Below are 25165 nucleotides of genomic sequence, written 5' to 3' on the forward strand. Positions count from 1 at the left end.
TTTGTGAAATAATGTAAAGTGATAAGTTTTTTTCTGGTCAAAAAACAGAACTAGAAAACCCACCTTGTCAAATGATTCAAATTCTATATATGGACATTGTGAATGTTGAGAAAACAAGAAAGGATGAAATTCCTCATACCTGTAAAACATATTTATTATATCACATTCAAGAACATGAATGAAAATCCAAAGCAAATTGACCCATGCCTACATGCTTACGTGAGTATGTCTTCAACTGGTTTATCTACTTCCAGGCTTGGTTTTATTTCTCTTTTCTGAATGATATATCCCTACAAAAATCCAATAGTAAAGTTATTTCTATTCATCATTAGTAAAGATTTTCTTTCCATGACTAACATTTTTATTGATTTTTGTAAGCAAAGATACACTTTGATTAGAGAAGAAAAATACTTATAAGGTATGAGGTAATTTTAAACCTGTTTAACTATTACAGGGATGTTAATCATCAAATTTTTAAAAAGTTTAGCAAATTAAAATGTGCTTCTCTATTGAAAATCAATTCAAAACTATTTATAGGAGCTGGAGATGTGGCTCAGTGGTAGAGTGCTTATGTGGCATGAGTAAGGCTCTGGGTTCAATTCCCAGCACCACAAAACAAAAAAACAAAACAAAACCCCAACTGTTTACAAATTCAACTTTTCTGGAGTGCTAATACTGACTTGACATAGTACTTTCTAAAAAAGGAGCAGAACGAAAATTACAAACCCAAACCAATTTTAAAAACTACCCTGGGACTGGAAGTATAGCTCAGTGGAACGGCGATATAGCATGTACTTAGCACATGTGAGGGTCTTGGGTTGTTCAATTCCCAGCACCCAAAACAAACAACAACCAGGGGGGAGAAAAATCTTACCCTGGAATAAGTATATCACAAATATCATTTTTTAAATACTAGAACAATAAAATGTACATATATTGATCCTTTAATGAACATTTAATTTCTGGAAAATCAAAATAAATGTAACCACTCCAATATACAATTAGAGTACATGGTGTTACCTTTCCATTGAAATTGGATGTTGTTTTCATATATTCTTCTGCCTTTTGCAGACAAATGAGTACTTTTTCAACATCTAATAGGATAAAAAAAGAAAAAGGAGTGCCAATCAAGTGTCAACCATTTTTAACAACTATGTAGAAAAGCAGAAAAATATTTAATTCATCTTTCCCTTCATGATCTGAAAGGCATTTTATTCAAACTAAATTCCTATATATATTTGAGCCTGTATCTAGATTCTTTATTCTGGCTATGCCTCCTCCAAAAAGTTACTGTTTAAATTACTAAGGCTTCATAATATACTTTAAGTTGTGAAAAGGTTATACAGATATTAAGAGTAATAAATCACTATTTTAGAGCTTTCCTATGTTTTCACATGCTTCTGTTCCAGATGAGTATCAGATTCATTTTATTAAAAAAACAAAACAAAACAAAAATACCTCCTATTATCATTTTGGAGGGGGGGAATATGCTGATTTAGTGTATTTCAGAAACTTAAATAATCAATTTGCATTTTTTTAAACACAAATTATTCCTAAACCTTAAGAAATGATATACAACCCCATAATATAAACACCAAGAATAATTTTTTAAATATTGCACAAGAAAAAAATATTACATAAGATAAGCTACAGGTTAAATTTTGTTAAATGCAAAATCTTCCATTTTCCTTATATTTCCTCTATTTTATTTTCCTAATATGGCAGTTAAATTAGGTTCCCTAAGTAGTTACAAAAGCCTAGTTTGATCACACAGTCACAGCATAGAACTACATAAATCCAAATATTTGAATAATGCTATTTCTAGAAGCATTGTATGTTCTAGGTTAGAAGGCTAATAAATTCATCTCCTTCAGACTCTAACTGTCCTAAGCTGAGCCAATCCCAAAACTTAAGGGATATAAAGAGAAAATATTCTAAAGTGAAAAGTTTTCAAGGCAGGTCAAAAGATTGAACTGGCCAGGAGCAATGCACACTTATAATCCAAATTACCCGGAAGACTGAGGCAGAAGGACATCATGCTCAAGGTCGGCCCAGGCAACTTGGCTAAAATGTCTCAAAATAAAAAATAAAGGGATGGGGATGTAACTCATTAGTAAAGATTTCTGGGCTCAAACCCCAGTATCAGGGAAAAAAAAAAGAGCATGAGATTGAACTGCATATTACTATGGATAAAGCTGCATAGTGGAGTAGGACAGGAATCCCCACATGCATATGATATTCATAAGTCAAAGTTTTTAAGTCTAGAATTACCTATTCATTTATTACTTTATCAGAAATAATCTCCAAGGGGCTGGGGATATAGCTCAGTTGGTAGAGCGCTTGCCTAGCAAGCACAAAGCCCTGGGTTCAATCCCCAGCACCACCAAAAAAAGAAAAGAAATAATCTTCAGTTTTCTTTTTTTGCAGTGCTGAGGACTGACATGCTAGGCAAGTGCTCTACCAATCAGCTATACCCTCAGCCCCAATTTTCAGTTTTTAAAAAGGAAACAAATGGGGTTTAGGGGTGTAGCTAAGTGGTAAGGTGCTTGCCTAGTATGTGCAAGACCCTGGGTTCAATTCCCAGTACTGGGGGAGGAGGGAAAAAAAAGGAAACAAATGAAAATGTACAAAACTTCAAAACTTATACCATGCAGACATACCTTTACTTTCAAGTTTTTCATCTACTTTGACATTGCCAGAGAATCCATTTTCTATAAGACAGTGCTCAATGAGAGCTGGCCCATAGGCTATAAAAGCAGATAGAACTATTTTTACTATTTTCCTATAAAATTAAATAAAAACGTAGCACAAATTTATATCCAAATAAGAATGATCTATGCAATTAAAGCAGCCAGTGAAAATAATAGTAAGTTTACTTATTTTTGAAGTATGATTCAAAATAACAATTAAAGTACTTAAATTTAAAATTATAATAAGCTTAGAGAAATCAGGTTAAGTTATAGAAATAAAAATAGTATTCAACCACATATAAAAAAGGTTACAAACTATGACCAGAGGGATTATCACTAGAATGCAAGGTTGGTTTAGCATCTAAATCTGGTTTAAAGTCCCCTTTAAAAATTGGGCAACAGTTGGGAATGGTGGCACACAATTGTAATTCCAGTGACTCAGGAAGCTGAGGCAGGAGAGTTGCAAGTTCAATGCCAGCCTCAGCAACTTAGTGATACCCTCAGCAACTTAGCAACACCCTATCTCAAAAAAAAGAAAGAGAAAAAAAAAAGAAAAAAAGAAAGGACTGGGGATGTAGCTCAGTGATAAAGCACCCCTGGGTTCAACTCCCAATACTGGAAAGAAAAAATAAAATCTCTAACAATAAAACAGATCATTACTAAAAGATAATTTTTTAAAATATCATTTTAAACTCCTTGTTCAAACTTTCAACCAGAACCATAAAAGATTATAGAGTCCTGAAAACCACATTATCTTACAAACATTCCATTACTCACGAAGTAATGGGTTAAGAATTCTCTTCAGTAGTTCTCCTTTAGGTGCACTGGCTATTACTTCAGTCAATCTGTGAAACAAAATTGATACACCTCTTACTATCTTACATTTAAAAAATCTTCTAGTCGTGTTCACATTCATACTACTTTCGTCTTATTCAACTGACCTAATCTTTATAATACTCTGCAAACAATAGAAATTAGTTCTCTTATAGGTGAAGAAATGGGTCATAAAAGTGTTTTAAAATGATCAGCAGCCTGAGACATTTCTAAGAGAAATCAACTAAGTCACATTTCTTATCATCAATTTGCCCATTCATAAGCGTCATGAAAGAGACATTTTTATATGTTAAATGTTTTTTGTAAATCATCACACCGTATCTTAATGTCTAAAATGGCTTTATCTAATTAAGCATTTAATAAGAACTTTTAAGGATCCTGTGGTTCAATGTGGTTCCCAGATCAGCAGTATCAGCATTACCTGAGAACCTGTTAGAAATGCAGATTCCTGGGCCTTAGTATGAATTAGCAAAACAGGACAATCTATGTTATAACAAGCCTTGCAGGTGACTCTGATGCTTGCTAAACTTTTAGAACCACTACTGTAGACTATTTGTCAGTAAAAGCCTTCAGGCCAGAAAAGTACAACTATAATCACTTTATACTACCATATTTCCCTTTTTCCTAAGTAATCCAAAATTTCTATCTCTTTTTGCATTCTGCCCAGGATATCTGTCTCTCTTCTCACAGAACAACTAAGTTGTCCCCTCTCTCTACCAAGAAATCATAAACATCTGAAGTAACCCAAAACTTAGTTTAAACAGACATGTATTTGTTACGCCAAATAAGGTTTAATTGCTTATATACACATTTATGTAGTTCAAGTAGCCTGAATTTAGTTAAGAAAGTAAACAAAATAAAATTTTGACAGTTTTTCATATTCTTATATATAACCTATTTTTACCTCTTAATACAATACAAAATGAGTTTAAAACAAAAGATGTTACCTTTCCAAAGTAAGCAAAGGTTCAGCAGCTCTAGCATGATCAACTGGATAGCGTTCACGAACAGCAAATTTAACATCATCTGCCTCATCAGTTCGAAACCTTAGAATATTTAAAATTAGGTACTCATAATCTGTAAGAACAATGTTCCCCTGCAACAGAGTAAAATACGACTTAATGATTTTTCAAAATAGTCATGAAACTTCTTAAAAATTGAAAAGGAGGTAGTCTCTTAACAACCTGAGGTTATAGAAGTTACAAAACAAAATGCACCAAAGTCACATCTCAACAATCCTCCTTGAACCTGCCCAGCAGACTGTGAAACAAATTCTAAAGACTCAAGTTTGAAACAATATCTAGAGCAACATCAAATCCATTGTCTGATGCTACCACAGAAATTGCTAACACAAGCACAGTCATTTATTAACACCTTGATAACTATACTAGCTGAGCTCTTGTTTATATTTGCATGAGCCAGAATATAAACACTGGCTTATTAAAAAAAGCAAAACATATTATTTTAGAAGCCAAGCAAAGGGCTACTATGCTTTTTTTTTTTTTTTTTTTTTTTTGGTGGTGCTGGGGATTGAACCCAGGGCCTTGTGCATGCTAGGCAAGCGCTCTACCAACTGAGCTATATCCCCAGTCCCAGGGCTTCTACTATACTTTTGCCTGCAATTTGTCTTTTAATAACAATCGTAATGGACTGTGACTGTGGCTCAACTGTGGAGTGCTTGCCTCACACACATAAGGCACTGGGTTTGATCCTCAGCACCACATAAAAATAAATAAAATAAAGATATTATGTCCATCTGCAACTAAAAATATTTTTAAAAAATCGTTATGTGGCCTAATGAATTAACTCAACAAACTCAAACAAAACAAAACCAAAAAAAAAAAAAAAAAAAAAAAAAAGACAACAATGAAGAAGAACCCGTCTAAATGTAAAAAATCTGGGAAATTGTTAAATCCATTATGATAGATCAATATAACAATAGTAAAATGTTATTACCTTATGAAGGCTATGTTAAAAAAAAGGAAAACATTTAAATATGGAAAGAAAAAAAGCAAGACATGGGCTGGAAACATAGTTCAGTGACACAACACTTGCCTAGTCTGTACAAGGCCCAGAATTCAGTCCCTAGCACCACCAAAAGAAAAAGTCAGCAAGACACCAAAAAAAATTCTGTGGAAGGAGAAGGTACATGTTGGTAAAATGAAATTATTTACTAAAGATTTACAATTAAAGACTTAATTTCAAAAATGAAATCATAGTGGGACATGGTAGTACACACCTGGAATCCTAGCAACTCAGGAGGCTGACACCCTGAGCAATTTAGTGAAAACCTGTCTCAAAATAAAAAATGAAAAAGGGCCTGAGATGTGGCTCAGTGGTAGAGCACCCCGGGAGGAAAACATGAAATTATTAGGGCTGGGGACAGTGGTAGAACACTTGCCTACCAGCATCCTAGCATGCACGAGGCCCTGGGTTCAATCCCTAGCACAGACGAAAACAAAAACCAAACAAACTAATGAAGATTTAGAATGAAAATTACTATATTAGAATGAATATTACAATATAATCTTTTCAATTAAAAGGGGGGGACCTAAAAAGAAAACTGCCCCCAAAATACAACCTTACAAATTTATTAGAGAGTGAAGATACATTTAAATTTTTAAACATTAATTTTAAATTAAAGAATATAAAATTAACTGCAACTGGGGGCAGTGCCACATGCCTGTAAGCCCAGTGGCTAGGGAGGCTGAGGCAGGAGGATTGCAAGTTCAAAGCCAGCCTTAACAACTTGGTGAGACTCTAAGCAACTTAGAGAGACCCTGTCTCTAAATAAAATAGAAAAAAGGGGTGGAGATGTTGCTCAGTGGTTAGGCACCCCTGGGTTCAATTCACAGTACCAAAAAAAGAAAAAGTTAACTGGAAAAGGAAAGTTAAGGGCTTATAAAGAAATTCAGTGCAAGCACAAGGCCCTGGGTACAATATCCCCAGCACCACAAAAAAAAAAAAAAAAAAAAAAAGAAATTCAGATGGTGTCTGGTTAAGACATGATTTAAAGAATAAAAGGCCACAGAGCCTGGAACATAAAAGGTAGTCAAAATTTGATTTTGCTGATCAAATTGTACAGTTATCAGGAACATCTAGAAGATTCCAATAAGGAAGATTACTTCCCTGAAAGGGTTTTCCTTAATCCAAAGTTTCCTAAAAGTACTTTATAAAATGGGTTTCTTACCTTCTGTTAAAAACAATTCTGTGATCAAGTAAGTTTTGGAATCTACTTAACATTTCCTTCTGTAAGAAATGTAACCTATCACATTACCATATTAAAGGGACTAACTAATAAGCACTAGAGTGAAAAAAAATTAATCTTACTTTATTCTCAGGGTTCCTCAAACTTTCACGACTATGGAACCCATTTTTCTAGACGTACCTATTATCTTATGGGATATAATATCTGAGAAACATAGTTTGGAAAATACTGCACTTGATTCTAATGTACTTAATAAGTCACTTTCTGATCTTACGTTTCCCAGAGTCTTTCCTGCTGCTAACTTAATAAACCTACTTTTTAAATTTTTTTGACACTGTGAATTGAACCCCAGGTGCTTAACCACTGAGCTACTCCCAGTTCTTTTGATTTTTCATTTTGAGACAGGGTCTTACTAAGTTGCTGAGGTTAGCTTTAAACTTGGAATCCTCCGGTCTCGGCCTCCCAAACTGCTAGGACTACAGGCATGTGCCACTGCACCTGGCCTAAATCTGCTTTCGTAAATGCATGTGAGTAGCAATAAGCTTTCCTCAAAGTCTGACCAACTCTAGATGTACCACACATCAAAACTCCAGGCATTTCAGGCATGGTAGTATACACCTGTAATTCCAGCAACTCTGGGGATTGAGGCTGATGCAGGAGGATTGCAAGTTCAAGGTCAGTCTCAGCAATTCAGCAAGACCCTAAGCAATTTAGGGAGACCCTGTTTCAAAATAAAAAGGACTAGGGATGTGGTTCAATGGTTAAGTGTCCCTGGGTTCAATTCCTGGTACCAAAAAAAAGAAAGAAAGAAAAGAAAAACTCTAGGCACAAAATCTCAAAGATCAAATGCTTATATACAGAAAGTAAAGAACAATCTTACTGATCTATTCTTTTTCTAAAAAAATTTTTTTAGTTGTAGATGGTTACAATACCTTTATTTTATTTATTTATTTTTATGTGGTTCTGAGGATGGAACCCAGTGCCTCATACACAAGTCAGGCAAGCACTCTACCACTGAGCAACAACCCCAGCCATCATGATCTATTCTAAGCATCAGACGAACATATCTCTCACAGGTAGCACAGTGACTATGGAAAAATCCCAAGCACATTCTTTCATATAAACCCTTAATATCTACTCCAAACCCATCACTAATTTGACTTTTGGAACCTAGATAGTATGCATGCCTACTGCTCAGAGCCTTCAAATGGAAAAGCCCTAAATACAACTGGGTATCCTAGAACAGAAAAACTATGAGAATGAAGAAACAAAATTATGTACCAATGTTAAGTTTTTAGTTGTGACAAATGTTCTGTAAGATGTTAACATTCACAGAAACTAGGCGAAGGATAACAGGAACTTTTTGTGTTTACAACTTTTCTCTAAAACTATTTCTAATAAAAAAGATTATTTAGATTTTAAATACTACTACTAATAATGACTACACAAATGTGTGCTATGGAAAGAATACTTACATATAATTATGATGGGCACCTTATGATGATTATATGATGGGTATTTTTTCCAAGGACAATTAATTTTTTCATCATGTAACCATCATAAAATGCCCTTTTAAAGAGTTTTGTTGAATTAAGAGACAGAGAATGCCAAGTGTTGGAAACAATATGGAGCTAAGAAAACTCAAAACCATCAGTGAAAATAATATTGGGTAGAACATAATGAATACCTCAAACATTGAATAAAAGGTAGACCCCCCCCAAAATGAACAGAATATTGATTCTATTCTTTTACCCCATCCCTCATATTTTACTTACCCTATCATAAAGTTCAATGATTAAATGATAAGCAGCTTCATCACTTCCAAACTGAAAATCTACAATTCTATCCACACCAAGCTGTTTTGCACTGACTAACCTCCGACTTTTCAAATGTTTTCGGCACTAGCAAGAAAGAGGAAAAAAAGGCATTCATGTAGTAAAAGTAAATTCCTAATCATTTGGTACTGGTTTATTAAAAACCTTTTTCTTTTCATTACCATTAGGAATAATATTTAAATGGTAGTAAAACAGTGTAGTTGTAAAACAAAAGCTTGTTGATGATAATTAAAGGAAAAAATTCTAGACAACTGATTGCTAATTCTGAAATAGCATGTCATATTCAGTTTTTAAAAAATGACAGACCTATAGCAAAACATTCTTTGTTCCTTTATACCACTGCTTAATAGATACCTTGATGATTTCACTCAAAGACATAACTGTGTGTGTGTGGTGCTGCGCATCAAACCCAGGGCCTCTGACTCTAAGCAGATTACTCTACCACTGAGCTAGATTCCCAACCTCTTCATTTTTTTTAAAGTCTTTTCCTATGCCAATCTGTAAGAATCCAAATTTCCTTTTGTGTGCTTCACTGTTTTCCAAATTTTTTCCACTGATCTTCCACTTCAAATATAAACTCTAGCTGATGAGTTTATGGTATGCCAAAATTTAATCCCCCTACTTACATCCATTTACCTTCTATTCAACTTTTGATTACTCTATTTCATATCTAAATGTAATAATTCCTATTCTTTATCAAATGCCATTTCTTATATTCCTAGTCATAGCTTTTTTTTCTTATTAACATCTGAAATAAAATTAGCAAGATATAGTCAAAAGAAAAGAAAGAAAAAGACAGACAAGGTTAAAATAAAAAGTCATCCTAGAAAGGACAGCAATTCAAACCATGGAAAGAAAAAGATATTTTTGATCATGGTAAGCACAGACTGATATATAATACATCCATACAGCTTGGTCTATTTTTTTTTTTTTTTTTTGTAGTACTGGGGATTGAACCCAAGGGCAATTTACCACTGAGTCACATCCCTGGCCTTTTTATTCTTTGTTTTGAGATGGGATCTCACTAAATTGTCTCAGTCTTCCAAACTGCTGGAATTACAGGCAGGCACAAAGCTTGTTTTCTCTTCCTACAACAGCACAGTGAGAACAATTTTCTCACAGTAGTTGGCAACTCCAAATTTAAAAACCAGGAACAATCACTGTGATTTATCACATACTAGCCCTGACTCTGCCTATGCCAAACAACAGTTAACAGCTATTTATTTATAAAGTGCTTAACGCTGTCTGCTCCATTGGAGGGAATCTTTCTACACATTTAATGACAAACACACCAGATTCAGAATTCTAAGAAAGTTTTGTTGTTCTTTTCAGAGTGACTGGGTCTTATGGATGTGGCCTGATCTGGAAATGTTCATATGATCTACTATCACCTCTCTAATAGCTATCCTATTAACTCATCTGTAAAACTGAAATCATAATGTTAGTTCTTGATATTCCACTGACTTGTTAACCAACTTAAATATATATAAATGTTTCTATTTTTAAAAGTACTATACAAGCCAGGCAAGGCATGCACCTGTAATCCCAGCAATTCAGGAGGCTGAGACAGGAGTATCATGAGTTCAAAGCCAGTCACAGCAAAGCAAGGCTCACTAAGCACAGAGTGAGACCCTGTCTCCAAATAAAATACAAAATAGGGCTGGGGATGCGGCTCAGTGGTTGAGTGCCCCTGAGTTCAATCCCAGGTATCAAAAAAAAAAGTACTATATAAATTCAAAGTGTCAGTTGAGGTTGGTACATGCCTACAATCCCAGCATCCCAGCAACTTGGACCTGGGAGGCTGAGGAAGAAGGATCTCAAGTTTGAGGCCAGTCTGAGGCAACTTAGTGAGATTCTGTTTCAAAATGAAAAATACAAAGGGCTGGGGATGTAGCTCAGAAGTAGAGTGCTTCTGGGACTGGAGTTGTAGCTCAGTGGTAGAGTGCTTGCCTGGTATGTGGAAAGTATGGGTTCAATACTCAGCAACCCGTATAAATAAAAAATAAATAAATAAAAGATCCATTGACAACTAAAAAAATTATTAAAAAAAAAAAAGTAGAGTGCTTCTGGATTCAATTTTCTTCCTGGTGCTCAGGGAAAAAAAAAAAAATTCAAAGTGTCATTTATCAAGGACAACCCAAGAAAGAACTACTTCGGGTTAGTATTAAGTAAACTAAATGTCAATAATTGGGCCTGCTGACACATGCCTTTAATTCTGGAGACTTGGAGGCTGTCAGGAGGATTAAAAGTTATAGGCCAGCAACTTAGTGAAACACTGTCTCGAAAATAAAATATAAAATAAAAAGGGCTGAGGATGTAGCTGGTCCTGGGGTTCCATCCCCAGCAGTACTCCTCCCAAAAAATAAATAAACTTCAATAATTTAATAACTTCGCAACAGCTCTTATGAAATGGGAAAAACCTAAGTTTGAATCAAAAACAGATTCTAAGTTGCTGAGATAAAGTTCTTCTCTAAAAAGTCTCTACTGAAATACTACAATGCCATAACAAATTTCTAAAGAACAGGGGAGAAGGAAATTAACATACATAGAACTCTAAACATATAGAACTCTTAATATGTGTCAAGCATTGTGTTAGATACTTTACATGTTACTTTAATTAGTTCTCCTCAATAACTCTATGAGGGAGTTACTAACCACATTTTACATTAAAGAAACTAAGTTCTAAAAGGTTAAATAAGTTTTCCTGGTTACAAAATTATTTAGTGGCAAATTCATTAATTCAAAAGTTAGGTATATCTAACTCAAAAGTCAGTTTTCAGTATCACATGAATTTTTAACATATAGTTGTATCAATAACATGTCAGGCATGGTGGTGCATGCTTGTAATCCCAGTTACTCAGGAAACTTAGGCAGGAGGATCACAAGTTCCAGGTCTGTCTGGGCAACTTGTTAAGACCCTCCCTGTTCCAAAATAAAATAAAAGGGCAAGCATGTAGCTCAGTGCTTGCATAGCATGTGCAAGGGTTCAACCAAAATGCTCCCCATCTTCTCCCCACATATACAAAAAGGTCACATGCCCACAGATGTAAAAATCTCAATTTAATATTAAAAACAAAAGCAAAGAGAGAGGTGAAAAATAACAAGATAAAATGACTTGGTAACGTTATTAACATCATTAAATATTCTAGCAAAATACAGAACAGGGAGAAGAATACAGTTCACAAAGTTGAACTCTAGGTGATAAGACTGGGGGAAAAATGGGGAGGAGGGGCAAATCATGGAAAGTCAACAATGCTAGGTTACAGAATATGAATTCAGAAATTAGAGAATCATATCAGTTGAGATGACTAATGAAAATGATGCTTTAAAAAATTAATGTTTGTCTAATAGAGAATTGTTTTGAGGGAGGGAAGTGGACTACAGTTAAGGTTGGGATAAAGGCTGAACTGCAACTTGAGTGTGGGAACCGAAAAAAGACCTGGAAGACAACGGGAGAAGTCAATAAACACCTACTTTGTTCATCCCACCACCTATCAACTATTCCTTCTACCCTTATCTGCGTTTTATTCATAACAACATAGAAAACCCAAACAGCTTAAAAACTCAATTTTCAGTGATCAAGGGCTTAAAATTTAGCTTCCAGTATAACTTAAAATTTACCTTCATGGCAAAACTAGATGGCATCATATTCTTTGGCCACTCAAATTCTGTTGTGTGAATCCGTATGCCAGATTCAAGTAAAAGTGTTGCTTTAAAGTCTGGTCTATAGAAGGAAAAAAAGTCATTTTTTAAGGGAATTTGCCAAAGTTTACTCTATAAAAGATTTTAAACATGGATAAGAAAATCAATAATCTCATAATTAACAAAGAGAAAACAAATCTATAAAATGTTCTTACTTTTGAAGACGAATAAGGTATGTCTTATTATCCACATCATAAACATTGTTTACTCTCATTCCTAGCAGGCTGCAAAGACAAAAGAAACATGTAACAAAATCTACTGTTTGAAACATAAAACTACACACAGTTTAAAGCTGAAAAAGGGGAAGTCTACAGCTCTAAAAAAGTGGGAGGCAAGTTCGGAGACCATTAGGCATTCTGTCCGAAACTTAAGCGTGACCACTTAAGCACAAAGTGGTCTATCAGCCTTGGGAACACCTTTCGTCTTTGAAATAACTCACTCCTTTTGGGAGGGAAATACAGTAAAATGTAATCAATTAATTTATGACAAGAAGAGCTAAAAGACAAACGAGGCCCCCGGAAGTATGAGAAAGGTCACACGGCTGAATAATAAAACCGGAATCCAGGTCTCAGTCCCCATCTGCTAAAGCCGGTTGAAACAGCAATGTTACCTCTCTCTGGCGTGAGAGCTGTTGAGGAAACCAGGCCTCCAGTCTGGAAACCAGGGAACAGGGCCGATCCGGCGTCTACTGTTTGACCAAACATTTGCTGCCAAACCCAGGTGGCTCAGGCCGACAAGAGCGCCGCGACAGCGGGACAAGAGACCCGGCGAGACAAACCAGGGCACAGAGGGCGGGGGAAGAGGCCCGCGGTCCCTGGGGCCTCCCGGGTATTCTGCCGGCGGCAGCGAAGACGCCACGCGCTAGCCCACCCAGGCCTAACCAGGTCCACAGAAGACTGGGAGGAAATAAGGGGACACCTCAGGCTGGTCTCGTTTTCAACGTGGGGCCCCTAATCTGCTTCCTGCAGTTCTAGTAGAAGCCTAGCCACCTACAGGACCGTACCTAGCATTCAGCTCCGCCAATACGGCGCGGAGGTCAATGGTGCTAAAGCGCGTCTTCATGGTGAGGTGTAAGTGTCGCTACCGCAGTTTCCTCCACTGCCAGCCTGACTCGACGCCGCTACTCTTCCGCGCAGGCGCACTTGAAGGAGCTCTACGGTCGCCCTGAAGACCCAATATTCATTGAAGCGAACCCATTTGCGTATGTCTGAAGAATTTAACTATTGAATTACTGTCCACTCGATTTTCGTTACACCAGAACAATTGGAAATAAATAGAGCCAAACTGTTCTCATAAATCTGCATCCCTTCCTCGAACATCAACGGACCACTCTGGTTACCTTGTCCCCTTGTGTTTTGGTACTCAAGCCAACCTCCTTAGTGACTCCTGTTGGTCATATCGGGAGAATTTCCCCAGGTGGGCGATAGGGCTCAGTATGGAAGAGCAATGGCCCTGTCCACTGAATTTCTTGGACGCGTAGAATTTGTAAATGTAACGAAGCAGAACTGTTTCATTGGTCCTAAGATTGCCCGCCACGATCGAGGAGAACCCTCAAAAAGAAGCTCCTATTTTCATGGCTACTATTTTCCGAAAGAGCATTTTGCCACATTACTATAGGATTACCATCCAACCCCGGTCTCGTTATCCCCGAAACTCGGTGTAATATCTGGCATACGGCTGGGGTTTCATGAATTTTCGGTACCCTGAATAGTCAAGTGTTTCACTAGATAGTTGTGAAGTAAGATAAAAATGAAAATAAGATTTCTCACTTAGCAGGGGGGAAAAGCGGAGAATGGGATGACTGTGGTGAAATTAATAGTCATGCAAAAATGTAAATAGGCAAGTTTGGGTTGTCTTAAGGCAAATACATGGGAAGAAAGGTCACTTTAATTTAGAACTCAAAAGAGACGGGTCTCGTTATGTTGCCTAGGTTGGGGTGCAGTAGCTGTTCACAGTCGCAATACCACTACTGATCAGCACTGGAGTTTTTGTTTATCTTGTTATTGAACCCAGGGGTATTTAACCACTGAGACACATTCCCAGTCCGTTGCATTTTTTTATTTTGAGAGAGGGTGTCCCTTAATTGCTTAGGGCCTCGCCGAGTTGCTGAGGCTGACTTTGAACTTGGGATCCTACTGTCTGAGGTTCCAAGGTTACAGGCGTGGGCCACCGAGCCCAGCAGCACCGTGTTTTGACCTGCTCTACCTCGGACCCGCGCTGGTTCTCCTCCTTAGGCAACTTGAAGGCCCCCAGCTCCCAGGCGGTCACCATATTGATGTCGAGCTCAGTACCGACACTGATTGGCATAGCACACAACTCCTGGGGTCATGAGATTCTCCTGCCTCAGCCTCCGGAGTAGCTGGGACCAGGCCTGCACTACCGGCCGGACCTGGAGGGATTCTTGACCCTCAAGGCCACGCGTCTGAGCAACTAGACTCCCTACCGGTGGAAAGTGACTCTAAGCAGAAAGGTCGCGGTATGGATTCAGAATAACCAGGGAATTATAGATGCAAAAGGGCAATAGTACACATGGCACAAGATTATTTTGTCACTTGGCACAGTGAACCATACAGAATAGCTCAAATGTTTTAATAAACCACTTGGAGTATTTAAGAAAGACAAAACGGAGATGACCCCAGTCCAAAGTGTTAAAGTGAGGGGTCTAATTATACATAAAAGATACTACTAAGTTTGTTGGTCGGAAGTCCTTCCCAAAAGAATGTTTTTTGTTTTTTTGTTTTTTGTTTTTTTTGAATAAAAGTACCCATGAAAGAGTATTAAAAGAGACAACATTTGCACATTCAAGTGCTTCTTTAAAAACAAAAACTGGGGTTGGGATGTAGCTCAGTGGTATAGTGCTTGCCTAACACAGCACAAAGTCCTGGGTTTAATCCCCCTACCCAAAAAAGCCTCCCAAAACTGAAGCCCTAATTACAAAACTCTCACCTTAGGACCCAAGACAGTAAGGCAGATGCAGGATATCTGTTTACATTTTACATGGGACAATTGACCAATTCATTGTTTATCACTTCCATGTCTGTGGAGAAAAATTGGCACTGAAACGTATATGCAAGACTGTTTATAAGGGTAGATCAAGATAAATGTAAAGATCACAAGAAAACTTCATTATTTAGTGCCAAATTGCATTCTTTCTACTTTTTTTTTTTTTTTTTTTCCTTTTCCTCAGAAAATTCTGAACCAAGGATGCTTGAGGACATGTGGGGGGATAAAAAGCTAATAGAAGACAAACATCTTCTAATTTTCAAACGACTACCTATTTGACCCAACAAAAAATCTGGAGGACTTATTAATAGATCAGCTATAGTCACCTAAAACTGTGATTCTCACACTTAAGTGTTCATTCAAAAATTCCTGGTATTATACCCAGAGATTCTGATTTCTTAACTTTGGCTCAGAGTATCTGCATTTTTAACTGCCAAGATGAAAGGAACCTGTGGCCCACACTTGGAGGCTCACTAATCTCTAGAGAATCAACTAGAGACCACTGGAGACCAACACAGTTTCATGAAAAACAAGACATTTATTATTCTCACTTTCTACTCACTGCCTAATCTCAGATGTTTTATAATTGAAGTGAGTTCCATAACATATAATTCATGATCTTACACATTTTAAAGGGTACAATTCAGTAACTACTGAAATATCCACAGTGTTGTGAAACTGCCTCCATTATCCATAAAATTGAGGGAGTTTTTTTTCCCCTGGGAGAATCCAAAGAATACACCTTTTGGTATAAACCAAAAGCAATAATTTATTCCAGAAAGGACTGCAGAGATGAGTGCCATGAAGTCTGCCCAGAGCTTGGCGTCCCTGTGTAGCCAAATGCAACCTAACTTAGTATGTGAACAAACTGAAAGTTCAAGAATATATTTTTATAACAAATAGCTGTCTCAGCCAATCCTAGTAGCTGAGCTCCAGTCCTTTAGCAGCTACTATCTCATTAGTCCATGTCCAAATAAGGAAAACACAGCTGTATCTGTACCTCACTCTCCTTTTCTGTCTGTGAATATTCCCTGTTCACATCCCAGAGTTCTCTGAACTTCTTCTAGTTCTGAGTGCTACATAATTCATGAATCATTCTTTGCTTAACTACTCTATGATAAATTTAATTAGTCTAATGTTTTTCTTTTAACAATGCTAATATTAATATACAAATTTAGACTGAAGAACAAAAAGTAAGATTTTGAACAAGTGTTATTTTAAAACCAGTGAACTGTGGACTCAAAAAGATAAATGAGTCATATACATTCATGTGAATATTTATGTGCTCTTGGCATGGGTGAGACCCTTCAAAACAAAACACTAAAAACAGGAAAAGGATCAGATTAACAGATCTGAATACATAAAACTTTGAAGTAGGTGAATGTCTTTGTTTCCTGTTGATATTAAAAAATACCAACAGAAAGGGTAGATAATGTATAAAGAAAGTAAGTTTATTTACCTCAAAGTTTTGGAGGTTGAAAGTCCAAGATCTGTTTGCTGATGAGAGTCTTCTGGCTGTATCACAACATAGTAGATAGACTCACAGAAGGGGAACATTGGATAGGGAGAGGGCAGTTATATGGCAAGACAGGAAGCAACAGAGATTCAGGGCTTGCTCATTTCATAACAACTTTCTTTCATAGAAGCTAAAGTAACTGGGTCCTGCAAAAACTATATTAGTCCCTTCTAAGAGGTGGTACCATCAATGACCTCAACACTTCTACTAGGTCCCACCTGTTAAAAGTACTACTACTTTAAGGCTGCCACATTGGGCACCAAGCTTCCCACACATGAACATTTGGGGAGCACATTCAAAGCACACCCAAACCATAGCATTCTGCAGTAAATTTCAAAAACATTCTACCCTAATATAGCTTAGCATGTACAAGAACCTGTATTTGTTGATCCCTCGTAACACATACACACACAAAGGAATAAAAGAATAAAGAAAGAGAAGAGAAGAAATTTTAAAAAGAAAGGGCAGGCACAGTGGCATACTCCTATAATCTCAGCAGCTTGGGAGGCTGAGGCAGGAGGATTGAAAGTTCAAAGTCAGCTCAGCAATTTAGTGAGGCCCTGAGCAACTTAGTGAGACACTGTCTCAAAACAAAAAATAAAATGGGCTGGGGATGTCACTTGGTGGTTAGTGCTCCTGGGTTCAATTCCTGGTACCAAAACAAACAAACAACAACAAAAACACCAAACAACAACAACAACAACACACACACACAAAAACACCAAAAACATTCCAATGTAAACACAATTATAAGTTTCAAATAAAAGCATGACCAATATATACACACACACATAAAGGAATTGATGTAAAAATGTATTTTAATTTTTTTTTTTAAGTACAAGAATGTTATAGGAGACAGTTACTAAAATGATTCCTTTCCTCTCTCACAGAGTTTTGTCTGGTACAGGTTAAGTTAGACTCCCTCTGCAAATTACTTTCCTATTGCTGTTGTAACAACTGTAGAGGCTTAAGCAACACAAATTGGTTATCTTAAGAGTTCTGGAGGTCAGAGTATCAAATGGGCCAACAGAGCTGTATTCCCTCTGCTGGCCTTTCCCAGCTTCTAAGGGCTGTCCATATTCCTTGATTGGTGATTCTTTATGACTCCAACCTCTGCTTGCAGGCCATATCCCTTTCTCTGACTCTGACTTACCTGCCTTGCTCTTATACCAACCCTTGGGGCCCATATACATAATCTCTCCACCTCAAATTCCTTAATTTAACCACATCTGTAAAGTACTTTTATCATGTAAGGTTAGCACATTACAGGTTCCAGATGTTAGTACAGAAACATCTTTGGGAGGGGGGTCATTATGCTGCCTATCACACAAGGCTGAAAAATTCTCACATGGGTCTTGGAACAGATTGAGGTGGGTAAAAAACCCAGGGTTAACAGTGGTAGCTAATCAAATGCAGTCCTTATATCTGTAACTTATTCTGGGCCAAATTCAGGAATCAATTTAATGAAAAACCAATGAGATATGCCAAAATTATTTTGCCTCCTATTGTGGGGATGGAGAGAGGGTAAAGATATTTTTAAATAGTTTCTCCACTGTTTCCACTTAGTAAAAGCACGTTCACTTGGAAGCAATTTTTAAACTTGTAGTTTGCTGTTGTGTGCTTGGGTGTTTGTTTTTTGTTTTTTTGCAGTACTAGGGACCTAATCCAGGACCTTGCATATAAATAGGCAATACTTTACTACCGTTGCTTTTCAAGTTCTTTAAAGATTGTTCAAAAGGAGTGACTGTGGAGAAGACTCTTCTTCATTCAAGGAAGAGTTTTCCCCTTCTTTCGTTGTTGGGGCCTGAATCCTGAGCCTGGGGCATAATTAGGAATAACTAAGTCATACCCCACAATTCCAAAACTTCTTGAAGTGAATTTCTTCTATGTTGTTAGGTTGCTATCTTCTCCGTTGGATTGTGAGTAAACGAGCAACCCCTGTTGGCTCCGAGGGTAATAACAGATTTTTGCTGAGACGTTTTGACCATGCTCCAGTAGGGGTCAGCGATGAGGCAACGACTAGTCTTCCAGGGTGCCAAATCAACGGTGGGCTCTAAACCTAAAGGCACATAAAGCTGAAGATAAACATAGAATAACAGGAAGAGGGAGGTGATAATAATCTTACAGGCCTAGAATTATATGGTCTCAATGCACATATTAGTAAATTTCTTCATATTTGTAAGCTTTGAAACAGCAAAAAAAAAAAAAAACTTTTCTTGAGTTTGGAGATTTCCCCGGCGACGTTCCCCCAGTAGGATAGTCCAAAAGAGACGGGGTCTCGCTATGTTGCCCAGGCTGGAGTGCAGTGGCTATTCACAGGCGCGATCCCACTACTGATCAGCACGGGAGTTTTGACCTGCTCCGTTTCCGACCTGGGCCGGTTCACCCCTCCTTAGGCAACCTGGTGGCTCCCCGCTCCCGGGAGGTCACCATATTGATGCCGAACTTAGTGCGGACACCCGATCGGCATAGCGCACTACAGCCCAGAACTCCTGGACTCAAGCGATCCTCCCACCTCAGCCTCCCGAGTAGCTGGGACTACAGGCGCGCGCCACCGCGCCCGGCGATCAGAGCCGCGGCAGAATGCTACTAAAGGCTGAGGTGTGGTGACGTCATTAGAGGAGTGGCGAACCTGGGCGGCCCAGAGCTTGAACACGCCCTGCGCGGGGCGGTCTGGAGGCTGGGACCATATGACGTCACCCGGGCGGGGTTACAGTTCTACTTTAATAGATTCGGCGAGGAATCCAGAGTGTGCCTCTGTGGCGTGGGCTCGCTAAGTTTTGTTCCAAACGCTGTGTCTGTATTTACCGGGAGCTGGTCGGGTCAGTACACCCTTAAGTGATCCTAGTTGTATGCAGACACGCCGTGAGGGGGTAAAGGAAGTGCATAATGCCTGGTCCCTAGCATTATCTTGTTTCAGCAGGACTTATTTTGGGAGCTGTTATTTTAAGAGGGAACCATTTATCTAAATCTTTCATTATCCCCAATAAGAATGTAGGAGATATTTGCGCTGTACGCAGGGGAATAGATTATAGTAGCCGAGGTTGGGGGTCCGCAAAAATGTCAGAGGCCAACTCAGTCTTCATTATTGGAACGAAGGAAACCTGGAACTGTCGTTAGCTTTCACCTTCTCATGTTCGTTGCCCCTAACGTTGGAGAAAAAGCTGTAGCTGGGTAGCTGGGTAGATTGGGGCGAAGAATTTGGATTTGACAGCTTGGAAGCTTTTTTGGAACAAGCTTAGCGGGAGGGAGGGAAGAAAGAAAAAAGGAAAAAAAACAAAAAAACAAAAAAACACGACCGTTGTAGTTCTGCTGTGGCAGACATTTCATTTGTCTTTGTGGGCAGTATTTTCCCTTCCCTTCTTTTCCCTTAAGGTCTGAGCTTTTCTACCAACTCGGTCCTTGTGGCAGTTAACTTAAAGACCATCAGAAAAAAACTTAGAACTCTTTCCTTTCAACTCCTTGCTACTCCCCCCTCCTCTAAATTTATCTTTACAGAGTCAAGGAATAACAACCCCCCAGTTGTCCCTTCTTAAACCCAATGGTTCAGAATTTTTGCCTGTGGCTCTGTATGTCTCTCTCTCTCAGAGCTTGAGTTTTCACCTTAAAAAACAACCTTTCCAATCCTCCTTTGACTCTGCCTTTTTCCAAGTGGAAAAAAAGGGGGGAGGGCTGAAGAATGAGGCATACGTTAAAGCACTTTGATTGCAAGCAAAAAGAACTCAATGTAAACCGAAATAAATTAACCTTTCTTGAGAAATTGGAAGAAAATGGGAATGTGGCAGAATGATAGTTTTCCCCAAAGTCTGTTTCAACCTTTTATTACCCTGATAAATTTATAGTTGGACACATGAAGTTCCAGTTAGAGACCACATTTCCCAGTTGCCCTTACAACCAGATGTAGTTAAGTTTTCGCCAGTGGAACAAGAATGAGAACAGTGGAACAAGAACAGTTACAGGTGATCTGCCACGCTTGCTTAAAAATAAACCGTTGCTCACCCTTCTGCTTTTGCCCTACTCCAGCGCTAGGTGGCGCCAGTGCACACCCGCTGTGGTGCTCCAACTTTAACCACTCAAATAAGGAAAGATACCCCACCTAGAGGATGGAAAAACATCCAGAGGAAGGAAATTAGGATGCATAAATGAAGAGTGAACCACCCTGCCAGTCAGGACCATTTCTATCTCTGCACTGTTACATGAGTAATAAGCCTCTGTCTCCTTTAAGTCCGTATATATTGGGGCCAGTTTATTATGATAGCATACTCTAACCTATTTAGAGAAGTTTACAGAAAAAAATTCTTGATAACTAGAATTTCTAAAGGGCGAGAACCAAAAGATCTGCAGCATCTACATGGCATTCTCGTGGGTGGATAATCCTTAACCTTTTGTAAGATTTTTTTAGAGTCCTGTATTTACCTACATTTTCTATAGTTTTGCTCATTTTCTTATGTTGTAAATGAAATTTTCTTCCCTTCTCAGTTGTCACTGTTCTTTTAGTGGCATTAATTCGCCTGTTCTATGAATCGACATGATGGTTTAGGTTGAACCACCATGAATTGCACTACCACCCCCCACTTCACCATTCTATTAATTTCACCTGCATTGCTTTATGAATAGTGGTAGATATAATATTCAGTGCTAAGTCAATTATGCCTAAGCTCCAATCAGTTGTTTGCTTTTTTAAATTTGAGTTTTTGATTTTTATTTTGTATGGCTGTTTTGTTTTAAAAGAGATTAAGTGTCTTGGTATGTTGCCCAGACTAACCCCAAACTTCTGGACTGAAGCCGCCCTCCTTCTGTAGCCTTCCGAGACGCTGAAGCTTCAGCGTCACCGCTGTAGAGAGCAGCAGCAGTTTGACTTTTTAACACTGCAGAAAACTAGGCAATGTAGGTCTGTAGCAGGGGTTTGCGCTTTCAAAACGTAAACTGTATGACGGTCAATTCTGTGCCTCCAAACAGAATAGAATAGAATAGATATTAGGATAATGCCTTCATCTGGGATGGAATGTCTCAATCTCTCTAAAAATGAGACCCAAGACCTTTACATATTATTTCTCTGGGAGCATGAAACAAGAGCAAAGGCAGACGAAAAGGCTTTCTCCCCTGGTCGGGGGAGATGGCCTGTGGCCACGCAGGACCTGGGACTTGAGGCCTCAGCAGCCACCAGGGGAGGGGCACAGGGCAAGGCAGAAGTTGGACAAAGGCCGGGATTGCTGGGCCCTGAGAGAACACCCTAGGAGGGAACCCGGGCAGCGGTCCCGGAAAAACAAGTGAAAGGGGCGCAACCCGGGGAAGTTGCCGGCCGGTATCGCAGTCGGGGCAGAGCAGAAGATAAGCCAGGACCTGGGACCACTATGCGCTGGGGCCCGAGAGAAGAGGCGAGGCAGAGCGTGGAGCCGGGAAGGTGGAACCGCCTGAAAAAGTAGGCGGGACCTTAGGCACAGGAAGGGGCGGGGCGGGGAGAGGCGGGGCCGGAGGCGGAGGGAGGGCGGGGCGGGGGCCGGGTCGGAGATTGAAGCCGGCAAATTACCGTGCGTGACCCGAGTTCTCCTGTCTAGCGATTACACCCTGGTTTGTGCCCTCCTAAGACAGCCTTCCTTTCCCCACCCTGAACAGACAGCCTGTTCTCTGCTGTTCATCGCAGTGGGATCACCTGCTACTGCCGACAGGGTTCTCATTAGGACAAGTTATTTGCATTTCAGGGCCATGCCCTTGTGGGCTGACCCAGATTCCTCTACATTTAATGAGGTATGAGTTAACTAGAACTACACTTTGACACACACATACGTTTTCTTTCTGACAACACTGCTTCAAGGAAGAGCCTTTAATGTGATTAATACACATATCTTATCGATTCATAAACTGATTTTCTTGTGACAGGTTTTTAACTCTCAGTAAATCCTAACACTGGACAAAGTTACTTATCCAATGTCATACTTGGTATATATATATATATATAATATATATATTATATATTTAATAGTGTGTATATATATATATACACACACATGTATACGGACATGCACACACATACATTTAGGCATATATAAATATATATATATATACACACATATATATGCACATTTAACTGCTTTCTCCTGTTTATATATATTTTGACTTCCGTCTAACAATTCTTAGGAAATGTTTTGGCGTTTTAGAACTCATTTAGTAGAACTCATTTTAGGAGGCTATTTATTACATTGATTCTGATCTGAAATGTAAGAAATCATGTTCCCAAACCAAAACTTCATATATTCAAATCCAAATATTTAGCATATTTTATCAAAAGAAATGATCCTATCTCTTCACACCAGTGTGGCAGAAGTTCTCTATTACATTTATTTTGAAAACCATTGGAATGTATCTTTTTCTTCAGCTAACACTCAAAGGATACTTCCTTTGTCTGAAGAATGTTTCTAAGACTCTGTTGATGAGCTAATGTCACCCCCAGCCAGGATAACTGGCAAGTTTCTTTTTCCTGAATTTTTATTCCCAAGGATAATTATTTGCCATGGTTAATATATTTGAACATCCTAGATTTTGTTAGGGAAAAAATATTTAAATTGCATATGCCAAAAAAAAATAAATAAAAGGAAAAAAGAAAAAGAAATAAATTGCATATAACTTTTGCTAACTAAGGTATAAGAAAATCAGGGTAATCCTTGCCCAAACCATTCATTTACTCATCTGACAAACATTGAGCATCTGCTTTGTGCTAGGTGTCCAAAAGTGTTAACTTTGGCGATGTTTTACATTTTGAGAATAAAAGTGTAAAGAAGGAAACAATTTGCATAGGCTCATGTCTATTCACCCTGGACCCTGAGGAGAGGAGAAGAATGACTGGAAACGTGTGTACTATTGCATGACTTTTGGTCCTGATGTGGCAAATACAAAAATTCTAAGGCTCTCCCTATGTGGAGGTGGTGAGGAGACTAATATGTTTCCCATGATCTCCCCTCATCATTAATTGGTGGAAGAATATTGATACTGTAAATAACCTTTTATGGTTCAGACAACAACCTTCTTTCACTTTTATTTTGGAGGAGGAAATTTTAAATTTTGTGTGTGTGGTTTAGGCAACTTTTAATATTATTTAGTGTCAATGGTATGATGTGATGCTTGAGTATACAACGTCATGTTGCTTGCTAGGGGATGCTTTATAAATACCATATGTTATCACAATTCACATTGTTAATAATTAAGAATATATTGTGTTACACTGTGGTTTCTGTGTATCACATTTTATGACTGATGGGATAACAACTTTCCTCAGGGGTTGCTTTGAGGGCTAATGCACCCTGAAAGTAGCCCTATTTATACAGAGAATACTGAAAGTACAAGCTGCTGTTTCTGCTTAACTGACAACCCCCTCCCAATGACAAAGCTCTAATATATTTTGTAAGTCAGCTCATTTCCTAAGGGGGAACATCCTGGGTGGGAAAAGAAATCAGGAGAAAACCATTATGTATAAGTTACAATATTCTGTTAAAGAAGACCATCTATAGTCACCATGATATATTAATAAACAATGTTACATATTATAGAAGAGAACTTGTATAATCAAAAAAGTAAATATAAATCCTGGTTTATTCTCATTTTCAAAATTAATATTGCTCTTGTATATTAGTAGGATAATAAAATAAACTAGATAATAAGAATTATGTTCTTTTGATTGTAAGATTTATTAAAATAGTGAGTCCCTTTGTGCATTCATTCATTTGCTCTATATCATTAGTCATTAGAGAAATACAATCAAAACCACAATGAGCCAAGCATGGTGGCACCTACCTGTAATCCCAGATATTTAGGAGGCTGAGGCAGGAGGATGGAAAGTTCAAGGCCAGCCTTAGCAACTTAGTGAGACTCTGTATCAAAATAAAATAAAGAGTACTGGGGATGTAGCTCAGTGGTAAAGTGCGGTTAGGTTCAATCCCCATTACCAAAACAAACAAGCCCAACAACAAATAAACAAAAACCCACAATGAGATGTAACTTCATGCCTACTAGAATCATCATAGCAACAACAATAACAAAACAGTAGATAACGAGTTTTGGCAAAATTTGAAAAATTTGTGGAAAAACTGAAATTCTCATACATTACTGGTGGGTATGTAAAATGGTGCAATTTCTGTGAAAAAATTCCAGTAGTTCCTTAAAAATTAAACATACAATAACCATAAGATCCATAAAATCCAATCTTAGATATAGACCCAAAAATTAATAAAAAGGGGGGGAATGACAAACAGATATTTGTACCAATATTTGTTGCAGTCTTGTTCATAAAGTCAGCAGGTGGAAGCAACCCATGTGTCCACCAACAAATGAATGGGTAAACAAAATTTAATGTTATAGAATATTATCCAATCATAAAAGAAAA

The 25165-nt window shown here is 38.1% G+C and overlaps 1 protein-coding gene and 2 non-coding genes across 6 annotated transcripts in view; 1 reads left to right on the top strand and 2 right to left on the bottom strand.

Moving 5' to 3' along the window:
• The window catches only part of Nemf (nuclear export mediator factor), a 47325-nt gene extending 33925 nt beyond the window's left edge, over window positions 1-13400 (bottom strand). Inside the window, exons 1-10 of one of the 4 annotated variants that reach the window (XM_047540203.1) lie at window positions 13273-13400; window positions 12425-12493; window positions 12189-12291; window positions 8508-8633; window positions 4472-4620; window positions 3468-3535; window positions 2661-2747; window positions 1021-1094; window positions 220-290; window positions 64-139 (exon numbers count right to left, since the gene is read on the bottom strand). In XM_047540203.1, coding sequence (XP_047396159.1) covers window positions 64-139; window positions 220-290; window positions 1021-1094; window positions 2661-2747; window positions 3468-3535; window positions 4472-4620; window positions 8508-8633; window positions 12189-12291; window positions 12425-12493; window positions 13273-13331 — 882 coding nt within the window. In that variant the 5' untranslated portion in view covers window positions 13332-13400. Of the gene's footprint in view, window positions 1-63; window positions 140-219; window positions 291-1020; window positions 1095-2660; window positions 2748-3467; window positions 3536-4471; window positions 4621-8507; window positions 8636-12188; window positions 12292-12424; window positions 12494-13272 lie in introns of those variants that run through there. The other 3 variants (XM_047540205.1, XM_047540204.1, XM_047540206.1) reach the window with 3 other exon arrangements.
• On the top strand, window positions 2314-2386 carry Trnaa-agc (transfer RNA alanine (anticodon AGC)). Its single transcript has one exon. It is a non-coding gene; the product is annotated as a tRNA-Ala (tRNA).
• On the bottom strand, window positions 5040-5112 carry Trnaa-agc (transfer RNA alanine (anticodon AGC)). Its single transcript has one exon. It is a non-coding gene; the product is annotated as a tRNA-Ala (tRNA).
• Window positions 13401-25165: the final 11765 nt, after the last annotated feature.

Source organism: Sciurus carolinensis, chromosome 2, assembly GCF_902686445.1.
Source record: "Sciurus carolinensis chromosome 2, mSciCar1.2, whole genome shotgun sequence".
Classification (NCBI taxonomy): domain Eukaryota; kingdom Metazoa; phylum Chordata; class Mammalia; order Rodentia; family Sciuridae; genus Sciurus; species Sciurus carolinensis.